The sequence below is a fragment of the Strongylocentrotus purpuratus genome, unplaced genomic scaffold (assembly GCF_000002235.5).
Source record: "Strongylocentrotus purpuratus isolate Spur 01 unplaced genomic scaffold, Spur_5.0 spur5_scaffold_9, whole genome shotgun sequence".
In the NCBI taxonomy this organism is placed as follows: Eukaryota; Metazoa; Echinodermata; class Echinoidea; order Camarodonta; family Strongylocentrotidae; genus Strongylocentrotus; species Strongylocentrotus purpuratus.
In genome coordinates this window covers 27,466,230-27,488,624 of record NW_022145615.1, presented here as the reverse complement: position 1 = coordinate 27,488,624, position 22,395 = coordinate 27,466,230, and the positions used below count along the sequence as shown (strand labels likewise).

Genomic DNA, 22,395 nt, shown 5'->3' with positions numbered 1-22,395 from the left:
TGGGGGTGTGTCTTTTTCTAATGATATATTAGGTAAATAATATTACATTGTATAGCGCTAGTGCTTACTTTAGGCTTAGCTCTTGGAGTAGTGAAAGTCAAGTGGGGGTTTCAATTTTAAACGACGAGTTTTCGTCATGTGAGTCAAAAGGGTGTAAACTGGTATACCTCAACACAAAGTTAATTCTCTTCAGGCTCAATTCAGATGACTTTTCTGGAAAATATAGAAGGTACCGGTACCCCTTTTTTTTTTATAATTCACTCAATTATGCTCTTATTTTTGTAAAGAATATTTAATTGGGCATGTATTTTTTTCCGCAGTTTTTGACTAAATGGTTTTATCTCTTACGGTACTTTTATGTACATGTATGAACATGATTCTTTAGATAGTACAGACTCTATTTTGCAACTTTTAAAAATAAATGCTCCTTTCCCTTTTAACCCATCGACTACTGAGTTCTATAATTCCCATAGGCTTTAAAGGCACCTATTTCCAGTAGGCAATCATTTAATCTTTGTTTCCAAAGAAATGTGCGGTCAGTTGCCCCACACTTGTGGAATAAACCTACTGTAATGAAAAGGGAAGAAAACAATCCTTCAACCATTTTGAAAATAATGAAAATTAGCTGGTGAATGGAAGTGTCTCGGAAATGTATTGTATTTGAATGGAAATTCAATTTGTTTCAGCCCTGTATGAATGTTTTTTTTTTAATAATAAACCATATTGTTTAAAATCAAATCAAATCAATTGTATATTAAGGAACTTCTTTTGTATTTCACCTAAATAGCTCAGACACAACACATGTAAGTGTAAAACATGTAGGTTTTGTTTGCACACCTTACATTGACGTGGATTGGATTTTTGTCTTCTGTCAGTGGAGCAGTGAGTACAGAGGTGTAGAGATAGAGGGAGGGGAGGGAGGGAGGGAGAGAGAGAGAGAAAGAGAGAGGCCTGAGAGAGAGAGAGAGAGAGAGAGAGGGAGAGAGGGAGAGAGAGAGAGAGAGAGGAGGAGGAGGAGACAAAGAGTGGTAGGATAGACAGTTTAAAGGAGGAAGTAGAGAGGGATGGATGGATTGGTCATTAATGAAGGCTGCTTGTTCAAAATTTCATGTGTATTTTCAGTGAGATGGTATAACACAAACATAACAAAAATAAACAATGAAAAACAATGAAAAGAGCATATGAGATTTGTCCAATTTTCTACCCTTTAATCATGTACATTAACCAACCTATAGTACCATCATTTACAGTAAAAAGAGAGAAAAATAAAAATGGGAAAGAGGAAGATTAAACAAAATAAAAAATACATAATTTAGGGTGTTGTTTTTATGATGATGGTGCTGACAAGGACTGATGAGAATCGTTAGTTCTGGATAAATTAAACGAACAAGGGGATGACTTCATCGCAATTTTTCTTGATTTGTCTGATCAAAATGAACATAAATGTGCCACGAGCTGGCGCTCGACTATTTCGAGATTGCGGGAATCTGACGGCGCCGCGGTAAATGCAAGATCATGAGCTGAGACGAATACCAAACAGTTTCAAAGAAAATTAGGGTAAGAAAAACAATGATCTTTTAAATGATGATTTCAAAGAAAAGGCTAGAGAGCCGGTTGTTAGACTGAATGGAACAGAGATTAATAAAATTCCGTCAGAGCTGCGTTGAGTTAAAGTCACTGCACAATTACTTGCAGTTGCACATATTACTGCACAGTCCCAGCTGTTTTAATTAATGTGTTGTTGTTTTGAATGTTGTGTTGTGGAGGGTAAATTTAAAGGGTCGATCGTAATCATCGTGAAGCCCTTGCTATTTTGCTTACCCCAGACCCCTCCCCCAACTTAACAGGAGTTATATTGAACAGAGGTTGCGTTGGACGATATGGTTAGACAATGAAGTAGGCCTATACAAATAAATAGAGAGAGAGAGAGAGAGCAGAAATGCAGTATTCATAAAATTGAATGAAAGGAAACCTGTCGCATAAACATTTTATTATGATTGCTTCTGACTAAAATGACAAGTTCATCAATCACTGTAACAAAAATAACTTAATTATATAGGTCTAAGAGATCGAAAGAGACTATAGATCATTGGATGTGTAATGCAAACTTCTTCTCCTATACATTGGGCCTGCTGTATGTATTCCGTAATAGATACCAGTACTGTCGGTATAGGCCTACAGAGTGTTTTCCCATGAAATTCTTCATTTACTCTTTTGTTTTGGCGTTATAATAATCTTAATCATTGAACTGGTTCATTGTGTTGTTTTTGTTTCTTTTCTTTTGTTCGAAAATGTTGTAACTGAATTCATTTTGTTTTGATTTAGATTGTTTACATCAATATGTTTGTAAATTTTGTATTTATGATGTAGGGCCTCCGCAGAAAACAGTATTTAACTACGTCTACTTTACTTTACTTACTTTAATCCATCGATGCTTGTAGGGCAATGCCTGTTCATCGATCATTGGGTTAAAAACATTTCCATCTCTCTTCGGGCGTAAGTCTTATCAAGTGAACATTTGTCTTTCATACATACATGTATGTTTAAACTGGATAGTGATGTGTGTGCATGGAGCAGAATCAGTTCTCAATTTGAATTTCTCTCTCCTTCGGGGTCAAAGACGGTAGGTAGATTCTTCCAATGTTTGTCTAGTCTGTTTTTGAAGGAGTTTACTGAAGGAGCTGAAACTACCTCTTCTGATGGAGCCACCCTACTAAAAAAGACTAATAAATAAATAAATGAACCTGAACCTGAACCAGCATCAAAGACAGGCGGGAAGCTTGGGCATGCTTATAAATATTTAATAATAATAATTGTTTCCCATCACGTTGACCAATCGGGGGGGGGGGGGGGGGGGGGGTGACAATTAGTGCTTTGGTCAAACGTTTAACCGTCCAGTATCCGACCGCCCATGGCACTATCCATTTTCGATTGGACGGTTTCGTTTCCCCTTTTTTAAAATTTTTAAAAATGTTATTACCAGTAATTTTTTAGAATTTAAAAAAAAAATTAAAAAATTAATAATTTAACAAAAAAATTATTTTATTGGAAAATGCAAAATGTACATAATTAGAAACATAATCACTGAACAAAAACGGAGCCTTTACTGGGTTTCACTTTGTTTATGAAGCTAATAAATCAAGTTTGCCAACATTATAGTCATCATCAAAGTAAGCCCTAAATGTTGAATTGCAGAGCAGCAATCTACACGATAACAATCAATTGCAAGATTGTAGATTGAGAAGTTGACCTGTAAAACTAAGTTTCCAGCCTTGAAATACATGCACAATACTTCACTGATACCATTTATTTAAAAATAAAAAAATTATTAAAAATTAAAATTTTAAAAATTGTTTAACCAAAAACCGTCCGGTTTTGACTAGCGGTTAAACGGAATCAGAAATATCTGTGATGTTACAACACTAGTGACAATCATTTTCGTCTGCTCAGAGTGGGACTTGAACCAATGCGTGCCCAGGACCAAAATCCAGTTGAAACCAATTGGAGCAAAACCAATTGAAACCAGTTGCCAACTGGTTTCAATAGGGAAATTGGAACAACTGGTTCCAATTGAAACCAGTTGAAACCAATTGCCAACTGGTTCCAGTTGCCTAATTGGTTTCAATTTGTTCCAATTTCCCTATTGAAACCAGTTGGCTTCAATTGGTTTCAATTGGTTTCAACTGGTTTCAATTGGTTTCAACTGGTTTCAATTGGTTTCAATTGGATCCAATTGAAACTTACAGTTGGCATAAACTTAATTAGTTATAAGTTAATTAGCTCTTGCACTGATTATCGCTCATGTCAACACAGAAGCATTGTTATATGTGTCTACATTAAGTACAATGTAAAGGGCATTATAATATGCAGACCATATAATATACTTAACAAGGAAGGCATTGCCATTATATATGTTTGTATTTGATGTATTTTGTACATGGTTAGTGTTTTACTAATCAACTTTTAATCTGTGTAATTACAAAAATATGTTACTAATGAACATGCTTATCATTGCTAATTAATCTTTATATTTATCTAAAACAAATGCATTACTTGCAAATGAAAATTAATTAATAAGTACATTGTAAATCAAAATAAATTACATAAAACATTGATCTGCACACAAGCAGATAATATGCAAATTAACTGGTTTCAATTGGATCCAGTTGGGTAACTGGAAATATTTCCAATTGGAACCAATTGTGTAACTGGAAATTAATTTCTAACTGGAACCAGTAAGCTAACTGGAAATTACTTCTAACTAGAAATGAATGCTAACTGGAACCAATTGGGTAACTGGAAATGAATTCTAACTGGAACCAGTTGGGTAACTGGAAATTACTTCTAACTGGAAATGAATACTAACTGGAACCAGTTGGGTAACTGGAAATGAATTCTAACTGGAACCAGTTGGGTAACTGGAAATGACTTCTAACTGGAACCAGTTGGGTAACTGGAAATGACTTCTAAATGGAAATGAATTCTAACTGGAACCAGGGTAACTGGAAATGACTTCTAACTGGAAATGAATGCTGACTGGAACCAGTTGGGTAACTGGAAATGACTTCTAACTGGAACCAATTGGGTAATTGGAAATGAATTCTAACTGGAACCAGTTGGGTAACTGGAAATGAATCTAACTGGAAATGAATGCTAACTGGAACCAGTTGGGTAACTGGAAATGAATTCTAACTGGAACCAATAGAGTATCAGGAAAATCATCTTACTGTTTCCAGTTGAACTTCTAACTGGAACCAGTTGGGTAACTGGAAATGACTTCTAACTGGAACCAATTGAGTAACTGGAAAAATTACCTTACTGGTTCCAGTTGCACTTCTTATTGGTTTGAACTGGAAATGAGTACCCATAACAATATTTTCCAGTTCGGCAATTGGTTTCAACTGGAAATTTTCTATTCCAATTGAAACCAATTGAAACCAATTGAAACCAGTTGAAACCAATTGAAACCAGTTGGAGATTTCAACTGGTTTCAATTGGATTTTGGTCCTGGGACATGATTGAAGCCATATGCAGAGTCAGACAAAGATCAAGAAGGAAGGTATTCTATTTTTGTCTCTTTCTCTCTCTCATAATTCAGTGCAGAAAACTTGATGAAAAATGGCAAGTTCTGTGCAACAGGATGGAGTGGCTCATCCTGTGCTAGAAGACTTGAAGGAGGCTATCAGCCAACTCAGTAGCATGCAAGTGTAAGTTTATAGTATACCCAGACATTGTTTGTCCATACAGGTTGTGTATCCGGACTGTTGCTTTAAGCCCATCTGCACTAGTTTGGCCAGGAGGGATTAGACCTCCCTGCATGGTCACTGACAGGTGGTTATCTCATCAACTCAGCTCTCAATTAACATAAGAAAAAGAGGATCATTGGGGATCAACGGACACTGCTTAAGCATTGTTTTCTGTGTAGAGGGAGCAAATAGTTACAAGAAGTGCAGTGGGGCTTAAAACAGCAATTTGGAGTCTAGTTTACAAGCAATATTTCTTACATTTTCTAAGATTATGTTGGGCAATATTACAAAGGATAAATAATCTTGACGGTTAAGTGCTATATGCAAAAGAGAAGGCTTTCTTTTTGTTAAGTGTCCGGACACCCAATCTCCATCAATACATGTATATTTGGGTAGACAGGACTCCACATTAATACCTGCCCTAACTGCTGGTCCACATAGTCTTCCAAATGATGACTAATCCCCCCCCTCCCCCACCCCATTTAATATTCTAGTCTTTTATTGGTGGGGGGGGGGGGGGGGGAGGGGCATTTACACAGGCCGTAAAATTACAACGTGCATTGTAGTAGAAATGTTAGTGTGTAGCCCTGGTTTAGATGTTGAAATCACCTGGATATATTTAAATTCGCCATTTTCATTCTAGTGTGATGCATTATTCGTCTCCGTTCATTATATGTTTGGTTCCGTATGTGTAATGATAATCAGATTTTGTTAAAGTCAAGAAATATGTGCGTACCGGTATCCTGACTTTAAAATGAATCATACAAATGGTGTATAATCAAACAGCGAGACTATTACACTTATGTGTTACAGTTTGTTGATAACCATTAGTCCACTATACCCCTGCCCCAGTTTGCTAGTAGTATCCAAGCCATAACATTCAAGCCAAAGTAAACATACTCCATTGAAAACTATCTATATCATGTATGGTCATGAGCATTATTGCCCTTTTTATTAATTTCTCACAGATAGTATTAATGATGCTGGTATGTAATCATTTTACCCAACAGCTCCTCATCCCAGCAGCAGTACAGGCTGATCAAGATTTATAGAAAGACCATTTGCCGAATCACCTCTGATTTTCTTTCCAATCTTGATGAAGGTAAATATTTGAATGGATGAGGAGCATTTGAGTCTCTCCTTTTTATTCTTTTATCGATTTACAGGCAGTGAAAATCTTTGACAAGATTCTTTGGTGTACATGATTGAACAACTACATACAAGTTTTATCAGTGTACATAATGTATAAGTTGATAGATAAATTACAAGTAACTTTTTATCAGTGTCTTGCACAATGTACACAGGAAAGCTTAGTTTAAACGCAAAATACAAAGTAGTTAGTAAATAATAAAAGAAACCAGAAATAAGCTTGAATAGGCTTATGGGGGGGGGGGATACTTTCTCATATACATATAACAAAACAAACATTAAATAACAGAAGCAAACTTGCAAAGACATACATAGAAATTTTAATGCTTTTCTCCCGATTCTTCCGTTCCTTGTATTAGTATGCAATGAACTAGCTGGGGATTCATCAGGCAGCTCAAGTCAGCATTGTGAAGTGGCGTTGAACTTCATTCAGTACTGCGTGAATGAGAAGCCCCTGATCTTTGTCGGCTCTGACCCTCCACAAGACTCTCAAGCCACCCACAGCTCTGGCAGCAAGGAGTCCACTAGGAGTGGGCACTCTGACTTCTATGTAGCTGAAAGTAAGTTAAATCCTGATGAAAAGAAAGGAAGTAGCAGTGTAGTTGATTGAACATAAAATTTAATGTAACACTTCATTATCCAATGATGACTTTGTAACAAAATATATATTTAATTCAAAGCATACCGGTATATTAGAAATACATGTCATGAATGAATTTTAATTGATCTGGTACCTCTTATACACGTGATGAGTGACCTACATGTTTCACATACGGTAGTAAAATGTATGTAATTGATGTACCGGTATTATGAAATGTATTGAAAACTGATAAGAATACTTCATTGAGATTTGAAAATAAGGAATTTTCTTAATACAGGAACTTACAAATTGCAATTCACTTTCTATTTTCTTTAAAATTTGTGTTATTTTCTTCCGGAATTTATGATTAATCTTATTATGTTAATGTGCAGAACTTGGGGGACTTATAATTGAGAATGAATGCTGTACATAAGAGCTTTAGTGCACAAACTTGTTTTTGATCTAGGAACCTCTCAGTTACAAGACAACAACCGTCTTACAAAGAGTTGCGATTGATCCAAATCAATCGCGAGTCCTCCAATCAATTGCAAGTTTGCAGTCTCCTATCTCTTATGTACATAGTTGCGATTGATATCAATCGCAAATAAGTTGCAATTGATATCAATTTTTTGTAAGACAGGGCCCTGGGTACCACTTAAAAGCATTTGCTCAGAGTGCCTTTTCACAACCCTCACTTTTATGATAAGTGACATTAGCTTTACGCACCTGTTTTATCATTTTCATCTCTAAAGCTTTGAACAGGTGGCTCCTATGTCATCTTCTTCAGTTGCTGGGTGAGCATGCCTGTCATACCATCCATCAGCAGACATCACAGATCATCATCTCATTGCTTCATCTTATCAAGTTCAAGGAAATCAACAGCTTCTATCGCTTCTTCAATGATCTAGCAAGGCTTCTAGCAGGTAAGTTTTTTTGGAACAGACATTTTTACTCTGCAAGATTTGGAGCTGTCTTGGTCTTACTTAAACCGCAGGATATGATTTGTTTTTCGGTAAAATGCACATTTCCATAAACTCTAACCTTAGTTCTTGATGTTACTGATTTGCTCTCAATGATAATGTAATAGGTACATCGAATCTCTTTGACCAACAGAAAGTCAAACTCATAAATGTTTCGGCTGTAATTAACACATTTTTGGTACACCCTTCAATTGCATATGTGTATGTCACCATACTCCTGCCACAGATGTGGACATGAAATATGTATGCTTTCTGTGTCCTCATAGAAAAATTAATTGATATTAACCTTGCTAGATTTAGTGATCCTAATGTAAATTGTACTACCTTTTAGTTATCCTTTTATGAATGTTTTTCCTTTCTAGAATTAATGCAAATCAATCATGAAAAGTTTACTAATGAAGACGATGACTGCCCTGATCCACCCCTTCAAGTCCAACACTTTGCTGTGGAGGTCAGGAGCTCAGATAATCCAGAGGTCAGTCAGTCCCCATTGTTTATTTGAGAGCGAATGATTGTGAATAAGTTGAATGGTTATTATTGATAAGTATGCTGTGATATTCTTGTTACCACCCTGTCAGCAGTCTTCTAGTCTGTAAGTAGCTGTAGGCTCTTCAGTGTAAAAGATATTAGTGTAGTGAGAGATTCATGTAAGGTGTCTTTTGCAGTAAAAGTTTTTTTGATAAACTTTGTACAGTCATAACAAAACATGCAAAGAAATCTAAAACAAATTCAACGCGGACCTGTCGATATATAGAGTTGTTAAGTGTGACGTCTTCAAAAAAAAAACTTTATACAGTCATACCAAAACATGCAAAGAAATCTAAAACAAATTCAACGCGGACCTGTCGTTATATAGAGTTGTCAAGTGTGACGTCTTCAAAAAAAACTATTTTTTAGAATTTCTCAATTTGAACTTCATTTTCCGAAAGAGCATTAAAAATAATGTCCGCATGTCGAAAACCAATTGAATATGTTAAGTATTGGCTGAGTTATGACAATCCAAATTTCAATATGAAATCACTGTTGTTTTGCTCTGGTAATGTTATGAACCAGAGCAAAATAACAGTGATTTCCTAGCCAATAATTAACATATTCAATTGGTTTTCGACATGTGGACATTATTTTTGATGCTCTTTTTGAAAATGAAGTTCAAATTGAGAAATTCTAAAAATAGATTTGTATGACATCACAGCTTCGGTAGTCTTTTGTAATGGGAGAACAGTCATTTCCATTGCAGGTGACACTCACTTTGCCTTATCAATCATTTTCCAGGAGCATCCTGAGTTCAAGACCATCGCTTCTCATCCCAGGCAAATAGAGATTGGTCATGTCAGTAATTGCTACCTCCTCCAAGTAGCTATCTGGTAAGTCACAATGCCAAACAGACTAGAATAGTTCATGGACCATCATCATAATAGAGTACCAAAGTGTGATGTCATACTGGCCATGTTGTCATGGGTGCTGGTTCCAAACATTCGTGCTTAACAAAATTCATGTTTTGTTATATATATATATATATATATATATATATATATATATATATACATAGGATATCAATTTGTAATTAGTCCTCTACACCCGATTCTTATTGCCATTGTATAAGGTGTGTGATGTAATTAATAATTTAAAAAAAAAATAAAAATAATAATAATAATATTTAATTTTTATATAGCGCTTAATACAAATGTCTCTAAGCGCTTTACAAATATACTATTACCCCGGTCATTGGATTCAGTGCTTGCCCGCACACACTGTGTGCACAACCTCCACTCCCTGGGGAGCATTCCAGCCGGGCGTTACTTGCCGCTCACAAGCTGTTTAAACAAATAATTAATTTGCTTTATTTAGTGACATCCTGTGTGAGATGGCTACTGATGTGGAACCATTCCTATCAAACAACATGCTCCTACTCTGGACTACATTAGCATGGCAACTTGAAACAGGACAGCTAGAAATCAAACAGGTATGATCTTCATTTTAATAAGACAGCAGACATTCATCCTTTTGTGTCCATTTTGTTATGGGGATCTTTCTTAAATTGTTGACAAGAGGTAAAGCTTTTTTTATGTACTCAAAAATTTGACCTCATGATAAATTTCATTTGGGAGGTCAATAATTAAGTAATATTGACTGCCTTCTGGGCAATACGACATATATCGCCCGAACCGAAGGTGAGGGTGATATATGACAAGTCGTATTGCCCTGAATTAGGCAGTCAATATTACTATTATTAACCACATCAGACATCTAGAGCAAACAAGAAACTCTTACTATCTTATACTCTTAAATTATGTAGGCTACACAGGGTTTCCTAGCATTAGAAGTTGCAAAAACATTGTCAAACCAGCACTGTTCATCCAGTGTTTGACAGATTTTCGATACACTGCAAACAGTTTGCCTAGGGTGTGATTGTTACGTCACAATGGAGTTCGCGCAAAGTGCGCATTTTCTAATACACGATGCGCGATGTAAATTACAATAGCTGATGCGCGATGTAAATTACAACTGGCACTACATTATTGCGCACTAGTTTAACACGCATTTTGCCATTGACTTTTCAGAGCGGGCTAAAATATTTGTCCATTGACTTACTGTATAACCTATATTGCCCGCCAAATTACACACAAATCCCATTGACTCTTCTGAGCGGGGTAAAATATTTGCGCATTGGTTTTCTATATAACCTATATTGCCCGCCAAATTACACACAAAATCCCATTGACTTTTCTGCGCGGACTAACTTATTGTAATTTTGGTGACTTATCCATCAAAACCTTGAGGGCAATACCATTTAAAAATTGCCCTGCTCAGATGTCTGATACGGTTAATAATTTGTTATGTAATTATTCTTGTTCACATTCAACTGATCATCTCACATGCCACGTTACATTTGTTGTGAATAGACTTATGATTTTGAGAATATTTTTATATAACTTTTCACTCATACTTCATCTCCCCCTCCTCTTCAATTGGATACTGTCTTCCTGTTTTGTTGCTTGTTCACATTTTCTTTCCCAATCATACCTTGCTCTCCCATGATATGTTTTTCTTTACTCCTTATTGTTTCCTTTATATTTTCTTGAAACAGGCCTCCTTAAAAACCTTTGCAATGTTGATCCACCATGTAGATTCACCTCCTCTACAGTCTATAGACCATATACATGTAGTGGATCTCATGTTCACCACTCTCACCTGTTTGCAATCAGGGCATGATCTGTTCAGAGATTACAAGTAAGTCAAAGAAAGACTATACAAAACAAAAATTAATCCTCATATTTAGGGTATCTACCAACTTTCATTAAAAATAAGAAGAATAGTTTGTTTATTTATTAGAGAGATCATAAAATGCTTGTAAATGACAGCTCTTTAAATTTATATGTTAGACAAGTTAATTGTAGCCTCAAATAAATATGCTCAAAATGTGCAAGATGCAGGTTATGAATTTGATTTGATTGGTCCTATTTTGATCTAGGGCTAGTCTTTTAGCCTTAAGAAATTAAATTGGGGTTCATTCTGAATTCTAGTTTGAAATCAATTGCAACACCTTATATTTATAACAATATAGGCCATATGCGTATGCCTTTTTTGTAGACAATTCATAAATTTACATTATGAAAAATTTGTGAGATAACGTAGTAAGACTGTGTACACAAAATATATTTATTATCCTTTTCAGTGTTATGTGGGATATGTGAATTCTAAGATATTGCTTCATTGTTTTAATACAATTTTCCAGAGATGTAGATCAGCTAGAAGAGAATCTGTCAGCTTGTATCCAGGAGCTCTTTGCAGAGAGTGGAGGAAAACCCAGATACTCACTACCACCCTCAGTCATAGAGATCATCATGGAAACACTGTCTGAAAACATTCCTAAATATGGACTACATAGTATCAAATCAGGTGAGATCTCCTTAGTCATCTTGATATTCATTCAATTTGTAGATTCATTGACCAATGCATATGACTGCAGTGTGATGAATTAGCTAATATTCTTCCTCCATTGATTCACTGTTTGATGTCAACAGATGATATGATAATTAACCCTTGGTGTGATGAACATCCACAAAACACATTTCCTGGTTGTAAAAAAAAAAATTCTTCCTGTATGTAGGAACTGTCAGAGGCATTGATCCGCATAACAGTCTGTGTTTTTTAAAAGAATACAACTTTTGTCAGTAAAATACAACTTTTGGGATTAAAGAATACAGTTTTTGAACTCCAGAGTTTGGCAGGTCTGCCACCTGTCAGTGACCTTGCAGGGAGGTCTAATTCCCCCCTGGCCAAACTAGTATGGACAGGCTTTAATATATACTTTTGTGATTATTTCATGTATAGTCTACATATTTGAATTACCAGTCTCTTCATTAACATCTTTCATCCATCATTGCTTCTCTTTTAGAATCACTGAAATCATCTCTCTGTCACCTGGTAGTCTACATCCAACGTCATATTCCTCCTGGGTACGAGTCTCTGGAGTCTGTGAGAGAGACTAGAATGAAGACTATCAATCAAGCCTTTATCCAGCAGCTACACATGCTACAGTCTGGACAGGTATGTGCAATTCTGTCCCTCGGATAGGACTTTAAATGGAGGCCCCATGTAGAGGAGAGTCAGCACCTTTGCACGTTAAGAACCCACTGCACTATTCGTATAAGAGTAGGGGGAAACCCCGATGTAGTGGTCCACCTGCACACCCCAGTACATACATCTGCAAGAATCTTCAGCATTGAAGGAGGCAGTTTATCCAAAAGAAGAAGAAGAAGAAGAAGAATTCAATGGAGAGTCACTAGACTCTGTACTTTGGGGGTTTTGCTTATTCATTTGGGCTAGACATTTTACTCAGTATGTTTGCATAAGTTTTAGCTTGTTTTTGGAGTTTGGATGAGCAGTGCTTTGGTCAAGACTAAAACAACATCTTAACCCATTCATTGACTACTGAGTTCTCTCTTATCCATAGACTTAATACAGGGACCATAATAATAATCTTAGGAGTATAACATGGGGTATGGGCAATATGATAGAACTTGAGTCAAAATTGCTTTTTCATCCTTCTAAAAATCATCCTTATATCCTAATCTGTAGTCTAATATAATGTTAGTTTCCTTGAAAGATATTTGACAAAGTCCCTTCTTCCAGGTAAAACAAGATCAAAAGCAAAGTGAAGGCTGTATGGATTATTTGTTGGGTATTTGTAGCAAAGTACAGGCAGGGGATTACCTCTGTGTCTTTTCTCTACTTCTCACTGTTGCTAACAATTCCTGTTTTGCCATTTAAAGTAACGCACTGGCCTTGGAGCAAATCTTTAGGAATCTCCTAAAAAAGCTTCCTGAATCCCTGCAGTTTTTAGAAGTCACTCTTTTATTGTATACTTTAAATCACTCATCTACAAGTTATATTTATTTTGATCTGTGTATTTTTGTGATATTCCAGTGTGTAGTTCTACCCCTGGAGCTGGCCATCCGTTCAGAGCTGCAGGCATCACTGCCAAAGGGTTCTCCCACCCAGCAGCCAGATTCTTCTGAGCACAACATTAGAAGTAACCATGGTGGTACCACTGAAGACATTGTGATTGACCTTACTGATACCAGCAGTGGGGAAGAAGTACCGGAGTTGGTGAAAAGGAATAAGCTTTCCAGGAGAAAGTCTTCCATTGGACATACAACCATTAGGTAATGGCTCACAGATTTGCTTCTTTTTCTTCTTCAATGGTTCTCCTTTGTCTCTTATTCCTTTTCAGACTTCATTTTTTGTTGTTCAAAGTTTGATTTGTGGTTATTTAATTGTTGGGATTATTTGTGATAAATGTGCATTCTGAACAAAACTCTAAAAGCTCTAGAGCGCTGGGGGGGGGGGGGGGGGATGTACATGCTTTTCTTCATCTGCATGTAACTATACCATGTAAATAACACTAATTTCCATTGAAACTGTATGGAAATTCAACCTTTTGAATGTCATCTCATTAGCCTTGTGATGAGTGCCGTATGAAAAGCCAAGGAATTATCCTGATTTCGTTATCTTGTTTCTCCGCTTAAATTGATAAAACCCACACAGAGATCCTAACGATGATGCTGTTGAAGGTGATACATGTAGTCCTATGTTTGAGAAGTCTTGCACCCTTCAAGATGTTCTGTACAAATTGGATTCACTCTGTCAGATACAAACCACTGATAACAAGGTAGTAAAGTTTATTTCTTAAACTGCTATTTTTTTCTTTCCTTCATTCATAATTTTAAAACATTTTCTTTGAGAGCCAAAAGAAAATGTTTACTCAAGATAATTAATAGTATCTATATTTGCTACAATGATGTATCTGTTTTATATAATTCAGTTTAATAATGCTTTACAACAATGATTTAATGTGATGTATATTCTTTCATTTAGACCATTTTGATATGTATATTTGAATTGTACATTCAAAGCAAAGGTAACTCCTGATTAATTAGTATGCTGTATATCTTAGTTAAATTCTATAGGTAAGTATAATTACTGTCATGAGCGTGCTGAGGTATTGAGAAACTGAAATGCAGTAAAGTCATTCAAATTCTACCCATGTGCTCTGCAGAGCTTGTACCATGTCCTGGAGGCTACCAGAAGCCTCATGGAAGTCATTACGAGAAGCTGCTGCAGATTTGGTGAGGACTTCGGAAACCTCACCAACATCAAGGACAGCAGCACCACCAGCCCCAAGACCCACTCTTTGAGGAAAGCACCCAGAGGAGGAGAACGAAGGAGTGATGGAGAAAGAGGAGGAGGAATAGGAGATGGAGTCTCTTCCAGGAATACCTTGTCGATGTGGATTAGTTCGGAGCAGTTGGAGAAGATGTGTGATCTGTGGTTGAGGACCTTGCAGCTTTTGGCTGGGGCGGGGCAAGCTGGTGCTGGTGGGAAGAAGATGGGAGGAGATGGTGATGGGAAGGATGAGGGTGATGCGGTCAATCGTCTAGTCCAGTCTTCCTACCAGTGTATCTGTTGCAGTATCGCTGCTGTGCTTTCTCTGACTGGTAAGAAGCGTCATCAGCATTCTGTACTTGTTTTGTTTTTCATTCATGTTAAAAGTATGATAGCCCTCTATGGAAAAAGGCTTCTGAAGTTGCAAAAATTATGCAGTTCAAATAGAAATCTCCTTGAATTTAAACTTTGATGCGCTGAGCGAGAATTCTGCTGTAATTGGGTTTCATAAAAGACCATTGAACATAAGATTGATTTGCATGATTATTCTATGACTAAGAGTTTTGTAGTTGTGATAATTAAAACCATGCAGGATTCTCTATCTCCTAGTAAAACCAGAACAAACAAGTATATGGTATGTGTTTTATTATTAGCAGCTTTGATGAATACAGAATAGAAATCTTTTACTATAATTTACCCTACTGTTTTTTTTTCTTCCGTAGGTGACGTGAAACTACCACAAGATTTCCTTCACTCCGTTACATGGATTCTGTGTTTACCTTGGCTGCCTGTAAGTACAATTTGCCACTTTGCTGTGCTTTCAAAATTTGGACTGCCAGTGCATTAATTATGCAAGTAATGTTTTATACACATACTTATTATACGAGTAGCAGCGAAACAATGAATATGCTATAGCCTCAAAATATATCCTTTTGTCACCAGATGTGTGAGAGATGTCTTCCCATCCTGCTTTTCAAAACATTTCAAAATGTGAGATTGATTGTGAACCTCAAAGTGTTAGACTGACTTGTACGACACTTACTATACACTCTTGATTTGATCACGTGCATTGATTTGACCTCTGTTTAATTTGATGTAGATGGAAGCCAACTGGCTGGATCTCAAGATGTTTGGCAAATCTACCATGAAGGAAGTAGGAGGTCTCAGAAATAGACTGGCAGAAAAGCTAGGTATCAGCATTATTTATACTTTATAATTTTTTTTCATGAATTTCACTGGAAAATCTATGAAACACATCTTTTTACCTGGGAAATCCATGTATGAAAATCCAAGTATTAGGAATTTAAAAAAACAGAAATCAAAAAACAAAAATCAAAAAACAAAAACAAAAAACAAAACAAAACAATTAATAATTTATTCGTAAAAATTTGATCTGTTGCTAAAAGCCAACTAAAGTGTAGACATTGGGGGGGGGGGGGGGAGGGTGGTTGTATTGATAGATTTATGTGCAAGTGGTAAAGTGAATCATTTGTCATGCAGGGGTGTAGAATGATGGGACAAGGTGCAGTCTTAAAAATAAAATAAATGCATTATTTCAAGGCATCTAGAATTGTTAATTTTTGTATGATTATTTTACCCCTTTGATATTAAGAATATTAAGCATTTGAAATATATTTTGATTATTACATAATTTTCTTTTTTTAGATGAGTCCTCAATGCAGCAGTGTCTTAATCTTGTTGCTATGCTGTCAAAGGATGTTGCACCAAAATGGAGGATTCATATCTTCAAGGATGCCATGGTATATTCAGGCCTTAAATTTCGTCATTTTTAGGGCAAGGCCAGTTTGGCCTCGAGTACCTCATATTTTTAAGGGCACCAAGGCCAAAATATTTTTACAAAAAGGGCATCGAGGCCAAAATATTTTACAAAAAGGGCATCGAGTATGAGGCCAAAAAAATTGATTCTATTTTTGTTAGATGTCATGTGTATTTTATGAAACTTGTGCAGGATCAATTTCCCATGACTTTTAGCACCAGCTTCTTCACAGAATGTATAGAGGTCTACGGTACATACAAACAAGCAGGCGCGTAGCCACGGGGGGGGGGGGGGGGGGGGGGGGGGGGGGGGGGGGGGGGGGGGGGGGCACGGGGGGCACATGCCCCCCCCCCTAAAATTTCCAGGATCGGTTGAAATTTTGTAGACCCCTTTTTTTGACCTCGATCGATTACATGTATGTGCCCCCCCCCCCAAACACCAAACTCTGGCTACGCGCCTGCAAACAAGGCGGCGGCCCGCAAGCCTTAGATTTAGCAGCCAGGAGCAAGGGGCAATTTTTTTTTTAAGTTGCCCTTTGCCACGGGAATTTACCAGAGCAAGGGGCAATTTTCCAAAAACAGATAGGCCGCTTATCTAATCATAAGTTCAAAGAGAGTCTACAAATGTTAATTTCATAATGTGAATAGATCGAACGATCAATTTACTTTTTAATCTTAACAATATGAACAGGAAAGATTGATTAAGAACATCAAACTTGCACATTAAACAGTATTTTAAAGTAACTAAAAATATTGATGAGCAAATGAATAAATAAATTGTCAATTTCACAAACATCGAAAGTCAGAAGGACTTAATTGGCAAGTTTACCGGGCCGGGTATTCCAAATCAAAATCGCACCTCACACACAAACCTTCCGCCACTCTATCGGTAGTAGGAGCAAATTTGAAGAAATTATCTTTTTAACTGTTGTATAGAAAGGTCTACATAGATCTAGGCCTAACTAATGAAATAAGATGTAAAAATGTCCTTATAGACATTCGACAGCTGAAAGTGACACGCTCAGCTCAGTTGCGTAACGTGCATTCACGAAACCAAAATCGTTCCTCGCACACACACTCTCGCCACTTTTGGTGGGAAGCTGTCGGGCTGGAAGTTTGCCAGCGAAACCGATGCACCCTCGGAATTTTACCGGGACTCGAAACGTTCGTCTTGGGAAGCTGGCGGGGTAGCTTTTTGAAGCGAGGTCGGCTGGTGGCAAAATGAGAGTAACTACGATCGAGAACATCGTAGGTGTTCTTAACTTATTAATAAGATAATTCTAAATTCTATTTGAGATAAAATAATAAACTAGATTCTCTAGGCCTACAAACAAACCTCGACAGATCTCTAATGACTATTTGAATGCTTGTTTATTTCTCCATTTGACGATTTGTTTTCTTGATCCTGGCCTTCGATTTGTACGTACGTGCGTGCGTCAACAGCATGCACCATATGCATATCATGCGATCGCATAATATGAACGTACGTACGTACGTACGTGCGCTAGCGCATTGCCTATATAATAACAAAGGGCGCATTTTCACGGCACTTGCGCCTTATTAAAGCACTAAATACGAAGCTAGAAGAGAGCTCGTGGGCGGCAAACTGTTCGTGATTCGTGTATTTTTACTGTTCTAATAATTTATGGGCGCATTTTCACGGAAAACACTTGCGCCTTGCCGTCTAGTTTTAGATGATTATGGGCGCAATTGGTGGTTTTATGTGCGCAAATTTAAAATAAAAAGGGCACGTCCAGTTGGAAAAAAAGGCACGTCGGCCAGTTTGAAAAAAAGGGCACGGCCTTTTTGGCCGTGAATATATCTTTTTTTGGGAGGGCACCGCGGCCAGTCATAGGGGCATCGACGGCCTGGCCGTCGATGGCCGTCGATTAATTTAAGGCCTGTATATTCATTCACTTTAGATTTTTCTTTGCTATTCAAACCTTTCTAAATTGAAAAAGTATTAGTAGTAAAACTTAAAATTAACCCTTTGGAAGAGATGGACTATTTAATTCAAATGGGATGGTAAGCTTAGTCAAATAATTTATAACAGTGTAAACAAGAAAAAGTGCTAGATATGAAATTGACCCATCATTGATGATACGATGCTTGTAACAGAGCAGAGACAAACAGAACTTTCATCTACATCAATTTTAGTATATGATTATCAAGATAATCAGATTTGAAGAGATTGATTACTTGACTGTATGCTTCATTGTATAAGAATTATTTCTTTTAAAGTTATGTCGTCATATATTACTCTGACTAATGTGTGGATATTGTAGTATCGTAAGTCTACAAGTGGAATATATATTATGACCATTAGTTTTAACAGATAGATTGGTGTTTGAAATCAGGGTCATCTGCTTGACCTAGATCATCCCATATGTTTTGATCTGAAGCAATATGGAGGTCAAGCTTTTGTTATCCATCCATCAACAAATCCAATTAACATTCCTGCAATAAACAGCCCATTGTCTCTTGAGATACCACACTTGTTGATTACATTGTGTATTTCTAGTGCCATCCTGTAATTTACATCACTGTAATGCAGAATTTACCAGCCTTTCTTGTTGATTACATGTTTGTGAAGTTCCCTTCCTGTAATGTACATCTATAGAATGCAGGTCATTGATATCTTGCTTGTTTGTTGAATGATTGACAAGTTATAGAACTAGGGCATCATTTTGACCTCTTTTCATCTCAGATTTCTTTCAGTAAAGTCAATATGATTTCATCTTATTTTTGTTTTTTGTTTGCAAAGTAATTTTTCACCATCATCTAGATATCTTGAAAAGTGGTTCACTCATTGACATTATGAAAGCTCCTAAACTGACTTGAAATTGAGATTTAAAAAAAAAATTGCCTGCAATACTAAATTAGCAATGAAGAGATATTTTAATAAAACCATGGTATTTTTCATATTTTCTCCTCACACTTGGAAAAGATGAAGGAAGTATTAAAAAAAAAAAAAAATAAACATTTGAAATAAAAGTGCCCTTTGAAACTAGATCTAGCCTCATGTTGAAGAGAAGGGGGATAGATAATTGTGTTAATTTCATTTTTTTTAAATCTTGAATTTACCTTAACTTTTCAGACCAGCAGTAAGGAGAGTATCCAGATAGCAGCTATTCAAGCACTTCCGCTACTTCTCTTCAACTTGACACCCAGCTACTATACACTTATTCAAGAACACCTGCAGTAAGTACCCTTCTTTTCAAACATCTGAGTATGTTGGCTAGTTGCTTGAGATTACAATTATAGTTTGGATAGAGTATGGGCGATATTCATGCTGCAAATATATTCTTGTTCTTTTATCAGTCGGTCAAAGGAGGTGCACACCATCTTATTCCTTGTTTGTTTTATCTTATGTTTGATCTCATTTTTATTGTATTATTATATATGCATGATTTACTGAATAAAGAACAGATTTATAATTTGTGTGTTTATTATAAGTTTTGGTTGGTAATTTGCAGTCAGACAATGGTGCGCTTAGAAACAACTGTATTAAGCGCCTAATAAATGTTGTGTATTATTATGATTATTATTATCAGTCTCAAATTGAATAAGGGTGCAAATCCTTCTGAATTTATTGTTCTATTGCTTAGAGGAAAAGTGATGTATCTCAATTCTCAAAAGTTTAACCTTTTATAGGATTATCTCTTCTAGCCTTTAGAGGAAAGAGTCACTTTAAATATTTCAAAATTTTGAGCTTAATTCATTGATTTTTGCATCATATTCTGTATGCATGTTTGCTTTCTATCCAAAGCCCCCTATGCAGATCTGAATCTGAGTCTGTTACTAGCTGCTTGGCTGAGATAATGGGAGAGCTATGTTGTGTGCTAGCTACTGGATGTACACTCCACAGGTAAGAGGATTTGCAATTAGGCCTTAAAAAAAAAATGTTGTATTGCCCTTTAGGTGCCAAAATATGGGTCGGTCGGTCGGAAATCTTTTTTTTATAACTTTTTTTCTTTTTTTTCTCCCTCTTTGGGCTGATATTTCTCAGTTTTGAATGCTTTAATTTTGTTTTCCTCTTAAAAACAGTAATTTTTTTTTTTGTTCTAAAAGCCGACCATAGATTTCAAGATTTTTAGGTTTGGTTGCAAAGGGCAATACAATATATATATTTTTTAGGCCTTATGATTCATCTGTTGAGAGCCAGAAGGGCATTAATGCTGTGGTAAAGGTTATGATTGAACACCCTTTTGCCTCTCAGCAGACAAATTATTATCATACATGACAGACAAGGAAGAATACTTTATAATGAATTTTCATAAACATTGTGACTACTCCAGTAATTGATTTATATTTTTACAGTTATGCTTGTTTATATTTCTGAATGAAAGTGAAGTTCACAGTGGCATGGAAGTATTTTTTACATCAACACAAGTAATGTACAATAATATAAGAGAGAGTATTCGAGTTTGATAATAACATTGGATCTCTTTTTTTACTGAGTTACGACAGTAAAGAAAGCATTAAAATGTATGTACTTTAGTTTTGAATACATGTATATTTATATCTCTCTATATTTTTAATTTGTTTGAAAATTGAACATTTTCAGCCTGCAAGCTGCTTGTTTGATGTGATTTTGCAATAAACCAAACCAATTCAATTCAATTCATAAAAAAAGTGTTTCTCTTATAAGATATTTCAAATAAGTAATCAGGACATACTTTTCTGAGCAGAGAGCTAGACAGGGAGCAAACACCACTACACCGAGCGGTGCTACTCAGGTGTACCACCTGTACCCCAGGCCAAAGCACAGAGGGAACCTCAGCAGACAAGATGCACCATTCAGCGGAACCAACCATTCTAGATGCTTCAATCATCTCTCCATTCGTGGTGCTGTTGCAGAAAGGAGTCAAAACCAAACTAGGTAATTGTTGCTCATTTGAGTATTGATTAATATTTGTGACATAAAAATACAAGTAAAAAAATGTATACATGTATTACTCCATCCCAATCAAACCAGAAACTTATATATCAAAAGCTTTCGCAAAATTGCCAAAATTATTGATGTGATTCAGTTAGTTAATGTCACAGAACTTTCACAACTCTTGACCACTCATAAATGTGCAAAAGTTTATTGTTTGATAGTAAATGTATATCAGATATCTTTATCAGAATTGCGGATTATTCTTTCATTTCAATTCTGTGATTTACAAATGTTTGCCTTCTTATTGTTCATTGTCGGTCTTTAAAATTCCCACATGCAGTAGCCAAAATATATACTTTCCATCATTTTAGGTATGATACACAGTCTGAGGCAGGTGTTATCACATTTGGATCTGAAATTCACCAATTCTGCTGTGACTGGGGTACTCAATGCCTATTTAACCCTAGCTGTTGATGATGATCATCTAGTCAGACAAGTATTCAGGTACAACAATTTGCTTTGTTTGTTCTTTTAAATTTTTGTGAACAGTGACACTTCTTGGTTGATATTATAACTATAATTATGCATTTGTACTAAAAAATAAGCACCATTTTAACTTGAGATTATTGATGTTAGTGCTAGCTAGTTCTCTCTGACTACTCTATACACCCTTTATTATCTAAGCTGTACTGTATAAAAGCGAAGTCCTTGGTCTTTTCCATCCTTATATTCCACTTATAATGATGTAATCCACAATTATATCTCCCATCTTACACCCAGTCGTAACATCAAGTATCTGGTTGGTAACGGTGACCAGTGCAGTGACCTGAACATCCAAGCAGTATTATCTAAGCTGTACTGTATAAAAGCGGAGTCCTTGGTCTTTTCCATCCTTATATTCCAGTTATAATGATGTAATCCACAATTATATCTCACATCTTACTCCCAGTCGTAACATCAAGTATCTGGTTGGTAACGGTGACCAGTGCAGTGACCTGAATATCCAAGCAGTGGTCACCCAGCTCAAGTCAGCCTTCCTATCCGGCAAGTCTTCAGGGAATGGACGTCTGCAGGAGACAGTGGTCAGTTCTATAGGAGAGCTGGGCAAGTAAG

The 22,395-nt window shown here is 36.3% G+C and overlaps 2 protein-coding genes across 2 annotated transcripts in view; both read left to right on the top strand.

Annotated features, from left to right (window-relative positions):
• The first annotated feature begins 12,358 nt into the window (after positions 1-12,358).
• On the top strand, positions 12,359-22,394 carry LOC115920536. Its single transcript, XM_030976409.1, has 13 exons — positions 12,359-12,506; positions 13,386-13,624; positions 14,007-14,130; positions 14,518-14,956; positions 15,347-15,414; positions 15,724-15,814; positions 16,290-16,384; positions 19,498-19,601; positions 20,170-20,268; positions 21,092-21,282; positions 21,654-21,786; positions 22,063-22,137; positions 22,232-22,394. Exons 1-13 carry the CDS (start codon positions 12,450-12,452, stop codon positions 22,392-22,394), a joined length of 1,878 nt encoding a protein of 625 aa, XP_030832269.1. The 5' UTR covers positions 12,359-12,449.
• LOC763088 (serine/threonine-protein kinase ATR-like) overlaps positions 22,240-22,395 on the top strand; it is a 31,503-nt gene continuing 31,347 nt past the window's right edge. Inside the window, exon 1 of the mRNA XM_030976879.1 lies at positions 22,240-22,390. The gene's annotated coding sequence lies outside the window, so the exon portion shown is untranslated. The remainder of the gene's footprint in view (positions 22,391-22,395) is intronic.

Excerpts from the sequence above, each read along its gene's own strand:
- LOC115920536 (XM_030976409.1), top strand. The coding sequence starts at position 12,450 with ATGAAGACTATCAATCAAGCCTTTATCCAGCAGCTACACATGCTACAG. Across the intron at positions 12,507-13,385 it reads ACATGCTACAGTCTGGACAG|TGTGTAGTTCTACCCCTGGA; the intron begins GTATGTGCAATT and ends GTGATATTCCAG. Across the intron at positions 19,602-20,169 it reads CTTATTCAAGAACACCTGCA|CCCCCTATGCAGATCTGAAT; the intron begins GTAAGTACCCTT and ends TTCTATCCAAAG.